This window comes from Salvelinus alpinus, chromosome 24 (genome assembly GCF_045679555.1).
Source record: "Salvelinus alpinus chromosome 24, SLU_Salpinus.1, whole genome shotgun sequence".
In the NCBI taxonomy this organism is placed as follows: Eukaryota; Metazoa; Chordata; class Actinopteri; order Salmoniformes; family Salmonidae; genus Salvelinus; species Salvelinus alpinus.
In genome coordinates, this window is record NC_092109.1 from 23,694,633 (window position 1) to 23,714,681 (window position 20,049).

The following is a 20,049-nucleotide window of genomic DNA, read 5'->3' on the forward strand; positions in this document are numbered from 1 at the left end:
GGCATGCAATTTAGGCTTAAAATTGAATGCACATTTCGTTTCTGCATTCTTATCAAGAACTATACAGGAACATCTGCTAGCAGGCCCGTGTACAGACCTTTCAGGGGGCAGGTGCTCAAAATAAAAAACATTCTAAGGGAAGCTGCGAAGAGAAATCACCTAAAAGCTACAGGTAAACAAACGCAATATTTAGATCTAAAGGTGACACTCTAGAGGAATGAGGAAAATGAAAATGTGTGGCTCAGAGACTACCAGAGGAAGTTGAGAAAGAAATTCAAGGGTCCTTTAAAAATTCTAAAGAAACTGTCAGATGTGCTGTATGAAGTAGTACAGTGTAATGGGCCTTATCAGGCCATTGTAGACTACAACAGGCTCAAACCTTACTCTGGGGTTGTTTCAGAGCAAGATGACACTGGTACGGAACAAGAGAATGAGTTGAGCACTGACTCATTTGTGCCTAGTCAGACATACAACTCCTCAAGGAAACAGGGTGCTCCGAGGATAAAGCAACCAGTGTAGCCTAGATTACCCTTCAGCAGAAGGGTGGACGGCAATGTGACACTGGGCTCCAACGGATGAAAGGGAATCCGACACTGTCAGGACTAAAATCTCAGTCGAAGACACAGAGACTCATAACCAGTGTCTGATGTGAGATGGGTCGGGCACCTGAGTCAATTGCAGCAGAAGGTCACATGGGTCATGGGGGTAGACCCCAAATAACTTAGGATGCCAATTTGCCAATAGGGTTTTGTGTTAAACACTCTCAACACTCTCAATGCATTGTACATGTATATGTTACTGTACAATGTCTCAGAGGTTGTGTTTATCCAGGCTATGTAACACAGAGTGTGTTTCAGTCTAAGAAGGGGGTCATGTAACGTGTGTGTATATTTCAGTGTCTCTCAGTCTATCACGCAAATTAGTTGCTGTATGTGATGATGCTGGGGCATGCTGGGTCTTTCAGTTTCGAGAGGCGCTTTTGTACGTTGGATTGGTGCTGGTGTGCACTACCCTTACAAAAAAACATGAACAAATTAATTGTGAAAAAAACACGTTGTTTTCGGACACATCAAATCAAATGTAATTTGTCACATGCTTCGTCAACAACAGGTGCTTACTTATCGGCCCTTCCCAACAATGCAAAGGGAATTTTTTTTTATAATAGAACAATAATAACACGAGGAATAAATACACAATGAGTAACAATAACTTGGCTATATATATGGGGTACCAGTACTGAGTCGATATGTAGGGGTACGAGGTAATCGAGGTAGATATGTACATATAGGTACTGTAGGGTTACAGTGACTAGGCAACATGATAGATATTAAACAGTAGCAGCAGCGAATGTGATGAGTCAAAAGAGTTCAATGCAGATAGTCCGGGTAGCTATTGGTTAACTATTTAGCAGTCTTATGGCTTGGGGGTAGAAGCTGTTCAGGGTCCTATCTGTACCGCTTGCCCTGCGGCAGCAGAGAGAACCGTCTATGACTTCCTCTGACACCGCCTGGTATGGTAGGGAGCACGGCCCAAGTGATGTATTGGGTCGTATACGCACTACCCTATGTAGCGCTTTGCAGTCGAATGCCAAGCAGTTGCCATACCAAGTGGTGATGCAGCCAGTCAAGATGCTCTCAATGGTGCAGCTGTAGAACTTTTTGAGGATCTGAGGGCCCATTCCGAATCTTTTCAGCCTCCTGAGGGCGAAGAGACGTTGTTGTGCCTGCTTCACGACTGTGTTGGTGTGTGGACCACGATAATTCCTTAGTGATGAGGAACATGAAGCTCTTGACCCGCACCACGACAGCCCCGTCAACCTCCGTTTCCTGTAGTCCACGATCAGCTCCATTGTCTTGCTGACATTGAGGTAGAGGTTTTTGTCCTGGCACCACACCACCTCACTGATCTCCTCCCTATAGGCTGCCTCATCGTCGTCGGTGATCAGGCCAACCATTGTTGTGATGTCAGCAAACTTAATGATGGTGCTGTAGTCGTGTGTGGCCACACAGTCATGGGTGAACAGGAAGTACAGGAGGGGACTTAGTGTTGAGGGTCAGTGTGGTGGATGTGTTGTTGCTAACCTTCACCACCTGGGGGAGGCCCGTCAGGAAGTGCCGGATCCAGTTGCAGAGGGAGGTGTTCAGTCCCAGGGTCCTAAGCTTGGTGATGTACCATAACCCATTCAAAGGAATGGGGTATGGTATCATTCAACCTCTGAATGGAGACATACACAAACCATGTTTCAATTGTCTCAAGGCTTAAAAATCCTTCTTTAACTTGTCTCCCCTTCATCTACACTGATTAAAGTGGATTTAACTGTCCATATACTGTCCACATACTGTCCATATACTGTCCATATACAGTCCATATACTGTCCACACCATCATACACTGAGTTTATAAAACATTAAGAACACCTGCTTTTTCCATGACATAGACTAACTAAGTGAATCCAGATGAAAGCTAGGATCCCTTATTGACGTCACAGTATATAGACAATATGTGGACAGTATGTGGACAGTATATGGACAATATGTGGACAGTGTGTGGACAGTATATGGACAGTATATGGACAGTATGTGGACAGTATGTGGACAGTATATGGGCAGTATATGGGCAGTATGTGGACAGTATATGGACAGTATGTGGACAGTATGTGGACAGCATATGGATAGAAAAGGTGTGAGCCTTGATTATAATACAATATATACATAAGAAGTGAGTAAAACAGTATGTAAGCATTATTCAAGTTAAAAATGTAAACATTATTTAAATATTATTAAAAGTGTTTAAATCAGTAATCCTTAATTAAGGCCTAGATTCAATCAGATCAAGCATTAACTGGTGACAGCAGACACACGCATAGCGGAAGTTTTGACTGTGTAGGAGGTGGAACTGCGTTGGAGCCATCAAATCAGTGAGCAACTGTTCTTGAGATCATTGTCAGGAAGCCACACCTACCACAACTTGCATTAGAAGTTCAGAATGAGAAGGTACAGGATATATAGAAATAATCACGCTCAAATTGAAAAATCATCAAACAAAATAATTAGGATTTATATTATACTAATCAAAGTGTAGATTACATCTCACATTCCAGTGTTCAAACTTGTAAACAAGGCTGCATGGGATTTCTGTTCATGTGACTCCGTGAATGGAAATGTCTGCTTTATGTATAATGCCTGGAGCCACTTCTGGATTGGACAGCTCTAATGCAGTCCCACATCCGACACCGCAAAATAACTGATATGTGAATGGTAAAGTGATCTAAAGCGATCTGATTGAACAAAGGCCTAAAACATTAACAAAGTGTTTTCCTCGCTACAGTTTCAGTAAAAAGCTGAAGGATGGGGCTTGAGAAATGCAACTACTATCAAATCCATACACTATGCTATGGATGCAAAGACTGACCATCCATTATATACAAATTATAGTTTTATCTATGTTTTTCGGCTATACATTGGTTGTTTACATTTACTTTGTTTACAAACATTGGAGTAGTACAAGCTTATATTTTGGGTTCTGATGGGGTATGACAGTTGAATTAAGCTTATGAGGCATTTATACGTTATATTCTTCAAGAATTAATGGGTACATATTATTAATTTATAGTCCTACAGTCCAAAAATGAATGTAGCAGCTAAGGCGTGGGTTCCCAAACCTTTTTGGCCCACGACCCCATTTTGATATCTGAAAATGATCGTGAAACCATGTGAAAAAAAATTATGTAATAAACAGCCAATTGTAACTTTTTTATTGCGGCTATGGCAGTCAACTGCAAAACATTCAAACAGTATTTTTGATTGTATTCTCAACTCACTATCATATACTTTTAATGTGGGGCTATGACAGTCAATTGCAAATTGGTCTGACATAATTTGTCTTTTCTCACCAACACTAATGAGATGGGTGTGCTTGATGCATGTCACGTCGGAGCTTCTCAAAGTCAGCGGGTGTGGTCGACAGTGCGCCCCTCATTTCTCCTGTCACATCCAACCTGGATTGAAATTTGTTTTTAATGGAGACGAGAAAACTGAATCAGCGTACGATAAGTTTTAATGCTTGGAGGGAGGCAGCCCAGTATTCCCTTTGAGTCAGAAACCAAAACTCCTGCAGAGTGACTCATGAATGCTTCGGTCGTGTGACAGCTCAATCAGCTGTTCGATTTCAGTTACCAGCATGTCAACCGAGACAGCCAGGATCACAGTCAAACAGATTTAGCTGATTCAGTCACTCATCTGTAGTGTCCCCTGCATCTGTGTTTTTATATTTCCCCTGCATGCTTGCGTTCAGTTTGTTCGGTTTCCCAAAAACTGTATGTCTGTTACTTAAGTAAGGAGACACATTTTCTTTTCATTACACAGAAAGTCAACAAAGTCTGTTTTTTACATCCATTGTGAATGACAACAGTTCCTCTATCAATTTGAAAAATCTTTCCAACACTCCCCCTCGATAACCACCAAGCCTTGGTATGAAATAGAACATTGTCATGCTCTGATCCCATATCTCTACATAGTTTTGCAAACAGGCGTGCGCGATGTAGTTTACATTCAAAGTTACCTGCTGCATATCTCAGAATTCTGGCTCAGCTCTTTTGCCACCAGATGCTCTCGGTGTATCCATTATAGCTCAGTGGATGTAACATGCAATGCCTCCATATGGCAGAGGGAGACACATTCATAACTAGAGTGCAGAGGCCTGCCCGCAGTCCTGTGATAGATGGAGCCCCATCTGTGCAAAAGTCCACCATTCGATCCTGGAATCTGTTTTTTGCCAATATAGCTGAACATCCCCTTTTCCGTTTCATGCTTGGGAATCGTGAGAGAGAACAATATGTCCTTGTGAATAACATCCCCCAACATGTAGCGAACAAAAGTCAATGCATCTCGGCCCTCACAGCTAACATCCATTTGGAGAGCATAAGGTGGGGAGTTTTTAAGTCGTTCAGTCAGAGTTTCCTCTTGATTGCTAACTATAGCATCAATTCTTAGTTTCACAGTTATCGGACAAAGGTATTAATGTGAGTTTCTGTGCCTCTGCCTCCCCACACATTGTTTTCAACATATCAATTGTTGCCGGTAATATCAATGTCTCTACAAAAGTGTGTGGTTTCATAGCATGTGAAAAGGTAGTGTTAACATGCAAACTCTAAATGTAATAAATGTGAAAGATGGTTTCACGTGGGAAATTCAAGTTCAACATGTGAAAACAGCTATTTCACATTTGAAAATTTGATATTTACATGGGAAACTGCAAATTTGACATGTTTTTTTTGCAAGGGTATGTTCATCCAAATAAATGACAACTTGATTATTTAATGGGAAACAAGGCAACGGTAAAAATGTCGTCGCCCACAAATGATGCAGCCCCCCCCCCTTGGGCCAACTGAGATATAGCGTGTGACTAACACATTTCAGTTAATTACTATAGCTCCCACCTTGGGTCAATCAGTGTAATTTTGTAAATGCCGGATCTCTATGGCAAAACGCATCATTCACCCATGTTTTGTTAAAATCGGGCCAGTGCTGTCTGAGATATCGCGTGTGACTAACAGGCTGACTACACCGCTCGTGTCGCGTGCGCGAGCGTTGCAAAATAAATGTAGAAATCTATATTATTCAATTATTGCACCCACACTGCTCGCGAGTGCCAATGAGCGTCTGCGTTGCCAACGGCTAAAATAGAAGTCAGTTCTATTTGTGACACAGATCGAGTTGCAAGTCCTGCCTCTCCCATCTCCTCATTGGTTTATAGAAGCAGGTACCCACATGTCATTTCCTCATTGGTTATAACCACGTGGGTGACTGACAGACGAACGAGGTTGGTGGCGGTAATGCACCTAATTTATGAAAGTTGACAATCGCAATATAAAGTCCAGAGAAGAAAAAGGCTGGAAGGAGGAAAGATGACTAGAAACGATTCGGTTGACCGTTTTATGTGTGGATTAATTGTCAGAGTAGAGGACCTTGTGCATTTCAGGTAAAATAACAACTCAATGTTTATATCCCAGGACAAATTAGCTAGCAACAGCAAGCTATCTAAATGGGACAAATTAGTTAGCAAGTGCAAGCTAGCTAGCTAAATTGCCTTAAATGTTTAATGCTTTTTGACCTGTCCTCAAATCAATGTAATTGGTTCAGAGTTTGTTTTGATATTTTAACCTGCGTGTCGTGATCGCGTTTGGTGTGGGGGGACAAAATAAATGTATGCACGATGGCGCACACACGCAGCCGGTTTGGGTTCCGTGTAACGTACAAACAGATGGACAGACAGAGACAGATCCCGATTTCATCTTGGGGGACAATAATCTTTATGCTGGACTGTTTCTGCTAGTTAAAGACATGCTCCGTAACTTTAGTGACTACTAATTATTGTTGTAACCTCCCGCTTTGGGCTGGATGTGTCAATGAGTAGTTTATACATTTCCCTCCACATGAGCCAGCCCCCTAGCAATTTGAGTTCTAGCCAATGAGTTTCAGCCCCTCGCCATTTGATTGACAGCTAGCAAGATTCACACATAGCAGAGCGAGAGGAGGAACACTCTATTCTCACCACTTCGATACTGCTAAGACCGGAAGTGGCTTTTTCGTCTTTTTCGTAGCAGGTTAAAATAATTTAAGCAGCAGGTTTGGATAATTAACATAGCAGATTAGGAGACTGAGGTTAAGATTAGGAAAAGGGTTATGGTTAGCGAAAAATGCTGTCTTAACCTGCTACGAAAATCACTTCTGGCCGTAGCTGTATCAAAGTGCTGTGAAAAGAGTATGTCCCGAGCGAGAGCAATGATGTGGTGCACATATTTGCACATATGTGACTGGTGTAGTACTCACTTTTCTGGGACTACTTTTGGCTCGTGAGATCTACTTTTAAGCCTACTGGATAAAAAGCATACAAAAGTACAGAAGAATCTCTTTCACAAACAACCTGTATGTGTGAGTTTCGGTGGCTGAACAGTCTCGTTACAATACCAAATGCTTCTGTACCGGATTTCTGTAACAACACACTCAGTCACTCATCATCACAAATGGTTAGCAAGCTAGTTACAGTGCCTCCTAAACATACGATTGACATCGGAAAATACATTATAAATACATTTCATTGATTGATTGATTATGCTGGGGACAATAAAATGCCTCTTTACAATGTGCAGTTTTGTCACACAACACAATGCTTCAGATGTCTCAAGTTCTGAGGGAGCATGCAATTGGCATGCTGGCTGCAGGAATGTCTACCAGAGCTGTTGCCAGATAATTGAATGTTCATTTTTCTACCACGAGCTGCCTCCAACAACGTTTTAGAGAATTTAGCAGATCATCCAACCGGCCTCAAAACCACAGACCACGTGTAACCAGCCAGCTCAGGACCTCCACATCCTGCTTCTTCACTCGCAGTATCGTCTGAAGGGGGGGGGGGGGGGGTATGGTGTCTGTAATAAAGCACTTTTTGTGGGAGAAAAACACATTCTGATTGGCTGGGCCTGGCTCACCAGTGGGTGGACCCCTGAATTTAGGACCTAATTTATTTATTTCAATTGACTGATTTCCTTATATGAACTGTAACTCAGTAAAATATTTGAAAATGTTGCATGTCCGTATATAGTTTTTTGTTCAGTATATATAGGTAGCTACACAAACTCGGCTGATGACGCAGTCTAATCGGGTGCACAGAGGAAAATGGCGCAACAGGTGCATTTATTTTGGCATTGTCTACATGTAAAACAATTATGGAAAGATATTCACAGTTTTATAATTGTTCATATTCTTGATGACTTGTTTTTTTATGGGAGAATGTGTTGCTCGGTTTCCTTAACCATAATAACGATAAAGAAAAACAATTTTACCTCATAAATCTAATTGTGCTGATGGAAAAATGTCATATTCATAAATGTAAATTCACTAATAAAAAAACAGCAGTACATTAAGACCATTCAACATTATTCTAATAAGAAAGCTGTTAAAGCAATCAATATGTGTGTTTCTTTTAAGGTATTTGTATAATCTGTAATTTGTTGTACCCCCTAGCATATGTTATCATTGTCTATTTTTGTACTTCTTGTATGTAAACAGACTATTCTACATTATAATTTATTTATTTATTTTTTTTAATAAAAAGGGGCGCAACAGGACGCGCAGGAGGTCTGTAGCCTACAGCGCAAATTAGCAGAGGCAACTAACGGACGGGGTGGCGAATTTGACGACGTCACAACGATTTGCGGCAGACAGTGGGTCCCGAACAACAATAAAATTTATATATATATTTAAAACAAACATTTTTGGCGACCCAAAAGCCCACTTCGGAAGGTAAGCAGAGCTCTTATTTGCACGTGCCTGTTGTCTATAGGTGATACGCATCATAAAGCGAAAGTGAAAATAGTATTTTGTATGATATAGACAAGTTTGTAACTTTTGATGGGAAGACTAAGTTACCATTTCAGACAGATAAAGGTTGTCTACACATTCTGAGAGAGGACGTCAACGAATGTTTGGGATATTCTTAAAATGTTTGTTCGGTGTTGCTTAGAGTGCGATATGAATTCGTTATGGATAGTCTATAATCACGCAAAAGTCTTGAGTGAAGGTGTTCGATGGCTTTTTCCTGCGCGTAAGCCATGCGCCATGATTAGTAATCAGTAATCAGTTCGTAATTTGAAATAAAAAGCACCTACAATATGCCCCTCTATTCGAATAATTTTCTCTTCAACTGTCGTTGTAAGATACCTGCCTTACATGTAGCCTGGGTATCAGTCTGTTTGGGCTATCCTTTCACTGCTTGCCATTCCTTGTAATCCCTCATCTTTGGCGTATGACACGGAGTACAAGGAGTGGAACCTAAGCATAAACAGACCTGGATTGCAGACTACCTTACATGTATATTTGGGTGATTCTGCAACTACGGGCCCTTCTATGTCCTATGTCCTTATATAATAATAATAATACACAACTGTGAGGACTGACGCTGAAGATGAGAAGCAGGTACGGGGAGTCAACATTTAATTTGGAACGGACATAGAACAGGACAGGAACGGCGTCAGCACCGGGTAACATAAGGACATACAACAGTTAATGCAGCAGCGGGTAACAGAGCTGGGGAACTGGCAAATATAGGGAAGGTAATAAAACAGGTGAATGAGTCCAGGTGCTGATGCGTGTGACGAGGGAAGCAGGTGTAATAATGTAATAATTACACATAATTACACGTAATAATGGTGGCAGGAGTGCGCAGTGCTGGGCAGCCTGGCGCCGTCGAGCGCCGGGGTGGCCACCTGGCGTCCTACCTGGACGAGCCTGATGGGCCGGCCGAGGCCTTTGCGCTGGACCAGCCAGCTGGGGCTTAGAAGCCCGGCGAACTGGCTGAGGCATGGGAGCCCGACGAACTGGCTGAGGCGTGGGAGCCCGGCGAACTGGCTGAGGCGTGGGAGCCCGGCGAACTGGCTGAGGCGTGGGAGCCCGGCGAACTGGCTGAGGCGTGGGAGCCCGGCGAACTGGCTGAGGCGTGGGAGCCCGACGAACTGGCTGAGGCGTGGGAGCCTGGCGAACTGGCTGAGGCGTGGGAGCCTGGCGAACTGGCTGAGGCGTGGGTGCCTGACGATCCGGTTGAGGTGTGACAGCCTGACGATCCCACTGGGACGTGGAAGCCTTGTGAGCCAGCTGAGGCGTAAAAACCTGACGTTCCGGCTGAGGCCTGATGTGGGATGCGCCTGTGGGATGCACCCGAGGCCTGCCGAGCCAACTGGGGCAAGGAAACCTCTCGAGCCGGCTAGGGCAAGGAAGCCCGACGATCCAGCTAAGGCACCCCCGGTTCCATCGGCGGTAGCCCCCGGACCCGATGTCACCACCAACCGATAAGCCAGCCCTCACCGATGCTTAATTTGATTGCTGCTGCATTCTGTAAGGACCAACGCTGGAGATGAGAAGCAGGTACGGGGAGTCAACATTTCATTTGGAACGGACATAGAACAGGACAGGAACGGCGTCAGCACCGGGTAACATAAGGACATACAACAGTTAATGCAGCAGCGGGGAACAGAGCTGGGGAACTGGCAAATATAGGGGAGGTAATAAAACAGGTGAATGAGTCCAGGTGCTGATGCGTGTGACGAGGGAAGCAGGTGTAATAATGTAATAATTACACATAATTACACGTAATAATGGTGGCAGGAGTGCGCAGTGCTGGGCAGCCTGGCGCCGTCGAGCGCCGGGGTGGCCACCTGGCGTCCTACCTGGACGAGCCTGATGGGCCGGCCGAGGCCTTTGCGCTGGACCAGCCAGCTGGGGCTTAGAAGCCCGACGAACTGGCTGAGGCGTGGGAGCCCGGCGAACTGGCTGAGGCGTGGGAGCCTGGCGAACTGGCTGAGGCGTGGGAGCCTGGCGAACTGGCTGAGGCGTGGGAGCCCGGCGAACTGGCTGAGGCGTGGGAGCCCGACGAACTGGCTGAGGCGTGGGAGCCTGGCGAACTGGCTGAGGCGTGGGAGCCTGGCGAACTGGCTGAGGCGTGGGTGCCTGACGATCCGGTTGAGGTGTGACAGCCTGACGATCCCACTGGGACATGGAAGCCTTGTGAGCCAGCTGAGGCGTAAAAACCTGACGTTCCGGCTGAGGCCTGATGTGGGATGCGCCTGTGGGATGCACCCGAGGCCTGCCGAGCCAACTGGGGCAAGGAAACCTCTCGAGCCGGCTAGGGCAAGGAAGCCCGACGATCCAGCTAAGGCACCCCCGGTTCCATCGGCGTTAGCCCCCGGACCCGATGTCACCACCAACCGATAAGCCAGCCCTCACCGATGCTTAATTTGATTGCTGCTGCATTCTGTAAGGACCAACGCTGGAGATGAGAAGCAGGTACGGGGAGTCAACATTTCATTTGGAACGGACATAGAACAGGACAGGAACGGCGTCAGCACCGGGTAACATAAGGACATACAACAGTTAATGCAGCAGCGGGGAACAGAGCTGGGGAACTGGCAAATATAGGGGAGGTAATAAAACAGGTGAATGAGTCCAGGTGAGTCCAATAATGGCTGATGTGCGTGACGAGGTAAGCAGGTGTGCATAATGATGGTGGCAGGAGTGCACAGTGCTGGGCAGCTTGAGGGCGCCAGGGGGAGAGAGCGGGAGCAGGCAAGACATAACAATAACAACAATAACACAATATTTTAGTTCTCAGTGTTTATTATGATTTTAGTGGCAAAGCAGAATAAAAAATTGAACTATGATGTAAACTCCAAGCAGAGCCCCAAGTCCAATGGGTATATCCTCTGGCGTGTTGATGTTAATGTGTTGATGTTTTCTGTATCCATAGCCAGAATGATTTTGCAGTGCATGGTGATCTAACAGGTTTCCTGTTTTATTCATCAGAGGTGTAGGGAGGGTGAAGTCTGTGAATCCAAAAAATAGTAATTATAAAGATGATTAACAAAATATGCACACAACAGTATTCGTAACTTGGTTTTTGTGGTGAATGAAAATAACAGTTTTGATACTGGTTTTCATACACATACCTTGTCCATAATGTAGAGGCCTATGAGATATTAATTGAAGAGGTAAGGAAGGAGGATGGTACATTCCTCATTAATATCCTTTTTTCAAGAGAATGTTATTTACCATGGAAACATATTGTGACACTGAAGCACATGGCTGCAGCAGACAGTTGTTCCAGATGTGATGTGCAGAAGCTGAAGTAAAATCTAGGTAAATATTGCTTGTGTAGAGAATATTTTTATTGTCAGTCATTTCCAAACAGGCTATAATTTCTTTAATTTGTGGTAGAATAGAAAATAAATGTATATATTTTATGTTTTTAGTGTAAACTATATGCTAAGCAGCCTGTCATGTTTCTCCAAAACATAATTTCCATCACAGTCATTTTCATCACAAAATTAACTGTGTTGGAAATGACAGAACGTGGTGGAAATGACAAAAATCCATGATATTATTAGTTCTAACTTTTTTTAAACTTTAGGCTTATTGTCACGATCGTCGTAAGCATACTCGGACCAAAGCGCAGCGCGATATGGGTTCCACATGTTTATTCAATGAAACGCACAAAAACAATAAAGAACAAACGAAACGTGACGTTCTGGAGTGCTCACAGGCAACTACACAAAAACAAGATCACACAAAAAAACAGTGGGGAAATGGGTGCCTAAATATGATCACCAATCAGAGACAACGCTAAACAGCTGCCTCTGATTGGGAACCATACCAGGCCAACATAGAAATGAAACAACCTAGATTACCCACCCTAGTCACACCCCGACCTAACCAAAATAGAGAATAAAAAGGCTCTCTATGGTAAGGGCGTGACAGTACCCCTCCCCCCCAAAGGTGCGGACTCCGGTCGCAAAACCTGACTCTATAGGGGAGGGTCTGGGTGGGCATCTAGCGTCCATGGCGGCTCCGGTGTGGGGCGAAGTGGATCCGCCAGCATCGGTGGAGGCTCTGGTGCGGGACGAAGAACCCGCTCATCCCGCGGATCCAGCATCGGTGGCGGCTCTGGTGCGGGACTTTGCCCCCGCCCGGGGGAGCCGGGTAGAACGCCGTGCCCGGACTGGGCCTCGGCGCAGAGGAGGGCCCCAGCCATGGAGCTGGGTTGAACGCAGCACCCGGACTGGGCACCGTTGCCGAGGAAGGCTCCGGCCATGGAGCTGAGTTGGCCGCCGTGCCTGGACTGGGCACCAGCGCAGAGGAAGGCTCCGGCCTTGGAGCGGGACTGGACGCCGTGCCTGGACTGGACATTGGCGCAGAGGAAGGCTCCTGCCATGGAGCGGGACTGGACACCGTGCCTGGACTGGGCACCGGCGCAGAGGAAGGATCTTGCCATGGAGCTGGACTGGACGCCGTGCCTGGACTGGGCACCGGCGCAGAGGAAGGCTCCTGCTATGGAGCGGGACTGGACACCGTGCCTGGACTGGGCATCAGCGCAGAGGAAGGCTCCTGCCATGGAGCGGGACTGGACGCCGTGCCTGGACTGGGCACCGGCGCAGAGGAAAGCTCTTGTCATGGAGCGGGACTGGACGCCGTGCCTGAACTAGACATCGGCGCCGAAGAAGTCTCCTGCCATGGAGCGGGACAGGACGCCGTGCCTGGACTGGGCATCGGCGCAGAGGAAGGCTCCTGCCATGGAGCTGGACTGGACGCCGTGCCTGGACTGAACATTGGCGCAGAGGAAGGCTCCTGCCATGGAGCGGGACTGGACACCGTGCCTGGACTGAACATTGGCGCAGAGGAAGGCTCCTGCCATGGAGCGGGACTGGACACCGGACCTGACCTGGACTTCGGTGCAGAGGAAGGCTCCGGCCTTGGAGCTGGACTGGACGCCGTGCCTGGACTGGGCATCGGCGCAGAAGAAGGCTCCGGCCATGGAGCAGGACTGGACGCCGTGCCTAGACTGGACATCGGCGCAGAGGAAGGCTCCGGCCTTGGAGCTGGACTGGACGCTGTGCCCGGACTGGGCCCCGACGTAGAGGAAGGCTCCGGCCTTGGAGCTGAACTGAACGCCGTGCCTGGACTGGGCATCGGCGCAGAGGATTTTCGGACCGTGTACCGTCGCAGGAGGTTCCTGACTGTGGACCGTCGTAGGAGGTTCTGGACTGGGGACCGTCGCCGGAAGCCTGGTGCGTGGAGCCGGCACAGGTGGCACCGGACTGGTGACACGCACCTCAGGGCGAGCGCGAGGAGCAAGCACAGGACATACCGGACTGGGGAGGCACACTGGAGGCCTAGTGCGTGGAGCCGGCACAAGTGGTACCGGACTGGTGACACGCACTTCAGGGCGAGTGCGAGGAGGAGACATAGGACGTACCGAACTGGGAAGGCGCACCGGAGGCCTAGTGCGTGGAGCTGGCACAGGACGTACTGGCCTGTGGAGGCGCACTGGAGACCTAGTGCGTAGAACCGGCACAAATTGTACCGGAACGATGACACACTTCGCACGGCGAGGGCGGGGAGCTGGCACAGGACGTACTGGGCTGTGAAGGGGTACTGGAGACTTGGTGCGTAGAGCCGGCACACATGGTACCGGACAGATGACACACTCCTCAAGGCGAGTGCGGAGAGCTGGCACAGGACGTACTGGGCTGTGGAGGCGTACTGGAGACCTGGTGCGTGGAGCCGGCACAGTTTTTACCAGACTGCTAGAATGCTCCTCAGGACGAGTACGGAGAGCTGACTCAGGTGGCATCAAACTGATGACATGCTCCTTAGGGCGAATGTTGTGCATCATACACAAACACAACAACTCTCTCATTTCTCTCTCCTCCAATTTTTCCATCAGCTCACTGACGGTCTCTGACTCTCCGTTCACTCTCCTCCAATTTCTCCATCTTCTCCCAGATTGGCTCTGGTTCACTCCTCGGCTCCGCCGACCACCCCGTGTTCCCCCCAAAAAAAATTTATTGGGGCTGTTCTTTGGGCTTTCGTTGTGGCCAGGAACCCCGGTGCCGTCGCTGTCTTCCCTTCTCTCCTTGCGTCTGCTTCCAAGGAAGGCTTTCGTGTCCTCCCATTATTTCCTCCCAAGTCCAGGATATCTTCTCCTCCCAAGCCCAGGATACCTTCTCCTCCTGGGCACGCTGCTTGGTCCAGGTGTGGTGGGATCTTCTGTCACGATCGTTGTCGTAAGCATACTCGGACCAAAGCGCAGCGCGATATGGATTCCACATGTTTATTCAATGAAACGCACAAAAACAATAAAGAACAAACGAAACGTGACGTTCTGGAGTGCTCACAGGCAACTACACAAAAACAAGATTCCACAAAAAAACTGTGGGGAAATTGCTGCCTAATATATCCCCAATCAGAGACAACGCTAAACAGCTGCCTCTGATTGGGAACCATACCAGGTCAACATAGAAATAAAACAACCTAGATTACCCACCCTAGTCACACCCAGACCTAACCAAAATAGAGAATATAAAGGCTCTCTATGGTCAGGGCGTGACACTTATTTAATCATGTTTTAAATTTGTTTATAAAATGCTCCAAGGTGTGCACAAGTTGAAAACTTAAGTAGTATTTTTCTTTGTTTTTAGAAGATGGCACATAAGCAGCACAGAGGTCACAGACATAGAAACAACATTTTAAAATGATCCTATATGATACCAGGAACATCTGCAAAAAGACAGGGAGAGATACTAGAAGAAAAAGAAAAGGGAGAAGTGAAATCTATCTCTGAGCTTACAAAGCCAGAACAAAGAAACAAGAGAAGACAATGGAAATGCAACCAAAACAGACTTTAAAGAGAACAGTTGCAATGGAGACCTAACTATCAGGCAACACACCACCTCAGCCACCAGATGACTTGCAGCCAGAACATGAGGCCACATACCTGCCCCTAACTTACCTGCCCCAGATGCACGCGTTGATACCCCTTTCTCATCATCTGCAACGGGAATGAGAAGTTTGGAAGAGGTCGCTCAAAAACATACAGAGATCTTTGCATGACAAATGTCAAACTTGATAAAACTTTATGGAAAGCTGAGAAATACAAAAAAAGGTATGATCAACTGATGAAGAAAATAGAGAGACAAGATTCCCCAAAGACAAAACAGCAAATGAAGGGAACTCCGAAGAACGTGAAAAGGATTTTATTCTTTCAAAATGCCATCATTGCAGAGTTAAGGCAAAAGTATCAAAAAATGCTCAGTGTCAAGGACAAACAAGCGGCTTCAAAAACGCCAGAGGCAAAATCCTGAGAAAGTATGGCTTGGTCAAAGCCGCAAACAGAGTATTTGGATTTTCAGGTAAAAGCAATGAGGGCAAATGAAAACAGGCCAACAAGTCTTCAATACTCCACAGGAAAAGGCAGTGTAACAGAATTAGCACAGCCACAGAAGAGAAAATCACTAGATTCTATGAACGTTCTATGAACAGCAGAGCAACAACAGGGAAAAAGGACACACAAACAAAAAAACAGAAGAGCTTCTTGAATGGCACAATTCAGAATCTTTATCAGAAGTTTAAGAGGGGAATATTCAGAGATGAAAATGTCCTACTTTTAATTCTGTAAAATATGTCCTTTTAGGGTTGTCAAGCCAACAGTCCAGGATAGGGACACGTCTCTGCAAAACCCACGCCAACCTCCAGTTCATGGCGGACAAACTACAGCATCACAAAGTGATCGGCTGCAGGTGCTATGAGAACCTAGTTGAGTCGTTGTGCTGTGAGGCCCTGAAGAAAGAGTGCATGTACAGAGGAGTTCCCTTCGCCAAACAAAATAGCTTAAATATCTGACTTTGATGCTGGTGAGCAGACATGATGGTTTGAGTGGAAAAAAACCTGAGGCGAGAGAGAGGAAAAATAAAGAGGGAAACGTGGAGAAGTTCACTGTACATTTGACAGTAAAAGAAAAGGCGTGTGTCACACTGCAGATTCTATTGGAGGACTTCTCCAAAGGATTGAAAGAGAAGTTGGGGAAACGTGTACAACATTTGAAACCAATACTCCAAACTGAGAGAATTAAAAGAGAATCTGCAGAAAGAGGAGATCATAGTGCATATTTACTTTGCAGAGAACAATCTGTGTAAATATACCAGTAAAGTCCAGGCAGTTCACTTTGGTGATTCTCACAAACAGGTGACCCTCCACACTTGTGATGGATATACCACAAATGATACAGTTTCACTTTGCTCACTGAGCTCTTCTATGCGGCATGACCCCTCTGCTATCTGGGCCCATCTCTCAAAAACACTGGCCTACTTCCTTGAGCTTTGCCCATTGGCTACATTTGGAATCTTACTTTGTCTTATATTGATTACATGTTTAACAATGGTTGTTGTTCAAAATATTTGCAATAAAAACACATTTTCATGTGTTTTTTTTACCCAGATGCCATTTCCACCCCACCCTTTTTTTTATAGGTAAATTAGTATATTATGTATAATTTACATTGATTGATTTGTTTTAGATAGGGAAATCATATGGTTGTTATCATAATCTCACAAAAAGGTTGGGTGGAAATATAATATTTCTCATGATAAATGAATGTTTTCTGCTGTCACAAAGGCACGTTTATACATTCAGGCGTCGTGTTGATTTATTAATATAGGAAAACCTTAAAAATCTAAAAAGATAATATTCAATACAAGTTCATGTACAAATGTATAAGAAATGTGTTATAAATTAATTGTATTATATTTCATTTTCAACTAAAATTGATGTTTAATGACGTGATGTAAATTACATTTGTCTATGGCTGTCTGAGAAAAAATTATAAAAATCCCCGAATAGGACAATTGCAGCCATTATCAGATATTATTTCTAGACAAATCAAAGACAATTATAATACTGGTAAAATGGTGTATCAATAAGATCACATTTCTGAATGCTTGCAGAGCCAAAGTGCCCGAAGTTGCAGAATCACCCATTTACGTTCTAAACAACATTGTGGACTGGAGCTGGAATAGCCAGCCCAAAATAGAGCAGCCACACAGTGTCCTGACCCACAATGTAATCTATAGAGACAAACGCTGTACCGTCTCCCTAGTTGTTGGTCATAATCAGTCAAATATATTATTTGTAGAGCAAATCAGATTTTTTTTCTGCATGATAAGTGGCTCAAACTGTAAATGCTGTATCCCCATCTGTATTCACTGATCATTTCCTTTCCCGCAATAAGTTACAATGTACTTACAAGAGTAACCCTAATCATAACATCAGCCCTTAACCTTAACCCTCCTTTACAAAGGTCCACAGTGTGTGTAACACCGAGTAGTTACAATAGTACTATTTATCCCACACTGTCTGGAATACAGGAACAATTACACATGTTTTTCTCACCTATTCTAATATTCTGTGTCTAGTGATTGACCTACAATGGCGCCTCGTTCGGAATCGGGTCTGCTGCTGGAAACTCTGAAGAAGCTGGGCAAATCTGATCTGAAGACATTTCAGTGGCACCTGATAAGTGGTGATGTGTTGGATGGCTTCTGCTCTATCCCAAAGGCCGGGTTGGAGTTTGCTGACAGGGAGGACACTGTGGATAAAATGGTGGAAACTTACACGGCAAAGGATGCTGTGAAGATCACACTGGCGATTCTGAAGGAGATTAAACAAATAAATCTTGCCATGGAGTTAAATGATAAGTACACAGGTAATACATCAGGTTTGAAGATATATGTATTTCCTGTCTTAAAACAGGTTCAAAGCTGTACATTATGATAGGAAGGGCTTATCCATTTGATCTGATTCTCAGACTGCACTTATGCTCTGTTTTGGCAGAACAATGTAAACCATTATGAAGGAGAAATGCAGTTAAATGTTATTGTCTATTTCCTCTCTCTCTCTCTCTCTCTCTCTCTCTCTCTCTCTCTCTCTCTCTCTCTCTCTCTCTCTCTCTCTCTCTCTCTCTCTCTCTCTCTCTCTCTCTCTCTCTCTCTCTCTCTCTCTCTCTCTCTCTTTCTCTGTCTCTCTCTCACTCTCTCTCTCTCTCTCGCTCTCTCGCTCTCTCGCTCTCTCGCCCTAGCTCTAGCTCTAGCAGGAGGTCCAGGCCAAGTTGGGGAAGCAGGTGCAGGGAGGGGATCTTCTGCTGTCCAACCCATCACAATCTCAGCTCAGAATGGGGGCTTTGTCTTTTCTCCCATACTGACTGGTAACACTGTTGCTGGATCAGTCAATTTCCCTACAGGTAATGATGGGCAATATAAAATACACAATCATCAAAAATGATTTCAAACTAAATAATCAACTGACAATTGCACACATATAAGATATGAATTCAAATAGTGTTCAATTAAACATAAATAGATCTCACTCAATCATCTTAATCGCAACAGCTGGCACATAGGAGAGCACAAATTATCTCCACTTAATTTATCTGCATGAATTGATATACCTTCTCTGTTCTTGCAGGCCCTGCAGCATCCCAACATCCCGGGCCCTGAAAGAAGAAGACCCATTTCTGATGTCAGACCTGGAGGGATAGACCACCTCCTAATACACTGCCATATCCATAATTGGCAACTTCATTCCTATATAAGACAAAATGTTTAAAAAATCATGCAAATTATCATAGTTTTCTACATAATTGTATTAGATATATTTTTTTTTAAATATTACAACATGAATTAAAAAATACATTCCAATGAAATTGGCTTATGTGTCATATCATGTCTCTATTGAACAAGGTTTGTTTTTGACCTTTTTATGTTCTTGTGTTTGTGGCACTGAAGGGATGTAGAGGATGTGTGACAGATATGTTTCCATCACAGGAGGCTGCTGAGGGGAGGATGGCTCATAATAATGTCTGGAATGGAGTAAATGGAATGGTATCAAACACATGGATTCAGTTCCAGCCATTAGTATGAGCCCGTCCTCCCCAAATTAAGGTGCCACTGGCCGCCTGTGGTTTCCACAGAGGCAGGGCAACTCTCAGGTAAGAGACCTATACCCCTTAAAAGTTTGTGAGCAGGCCTTCTTATAAAATCTCAACCCTTTTTAAGAAGCAAATATAGGACTATCTTTGGTGACATACAATCCCACTCTGCATATAATTTAACCCCATTTCACATCACTGTCAGTGATGAAGAGCCAGAGCCCTGATTCATCCACAAGATGGCAGTCTTGTCTGCAATGTTGAGCCTGGCAGTAGCAAGGGCTGCAGTATCAACAAGTTCAGAGCTGGGAGGTTACTTGTTGAATATTGAGATTATTAACTTTGTGACCTTTGAGTGATGACCTCTCCTGGTCAATATAACTGGCCATATTGATTGCCCTGGGGGACCTTTTAGGGCCCTTCCATCATAGACGTGGGAGGAGCAGGCAGAGAGACTTGGCACCCCTTCAAAATGGGATGAAGACCTACGTACTCAATATCCGTTCACCACATGCACATGGTGTAGTGATGTCCTAACCTGGCACTTTAGTGAACCCACTGTTTTACCATATCTGTCAAAGACTACATGGAGATGACATTTCATGGACAGGCTATTGAGAATAGTATAGCTGTTATCATCAATAGGCTACTGCAGGCGTGAGAGTGTAGTCAGCTGTTTTCTCTCTCCTGATGATAACCTGGTGACAGACGGGTGACCTGCAGCTGCTGCTGCCTGCCTTTCTGCCTG

The 20,049-nt window shown here is 45.2% G+C and overlaps 1 protein-coding gene across 2 annotated transcripts; it reads left to right on the top strand.

The window, feature by feature from the left end:
- Window positions 1–8,103: 8,103 nt before the first annotated feature.
- Window positions 8,104–19,076, top strand: LOC139552366 (pyrin domain-containing protein 1-like). 2 transcript variants are annotated; one of them, XM_071364031.1, is made up of 4 exons: window positions 8,104–8,299; window positions 17,791–18,080; window positions 18,459–18,614; window positions 18,839–19,076. In XM_071364031.1, the coding sequence occupies exons 2-4, from the start codon at window positions 17,804–17,806 to the stop codon at window positions 18,868–18,870; spliced, it is 465 nt and encodes a 154-aa protein (XP_071220132.1). In that variant the 5' UTR covers window positions 8,104–8,299; window positions 17,791–17,803; the 3' UTR covers window positions 18,871–19,076. The 2 variants fall into 2 exon arrangements, with proteins under 2 accessions (XP_071220132.1, XP_071220131.1); XM_071364030.1 differs by having other exon boundaries at window positions 8,131–8,299; window positions 18,453–18,614.
- The last annotated feature ends 973 nt before the right edge of the window (window positions 19,077–20,049 follow it).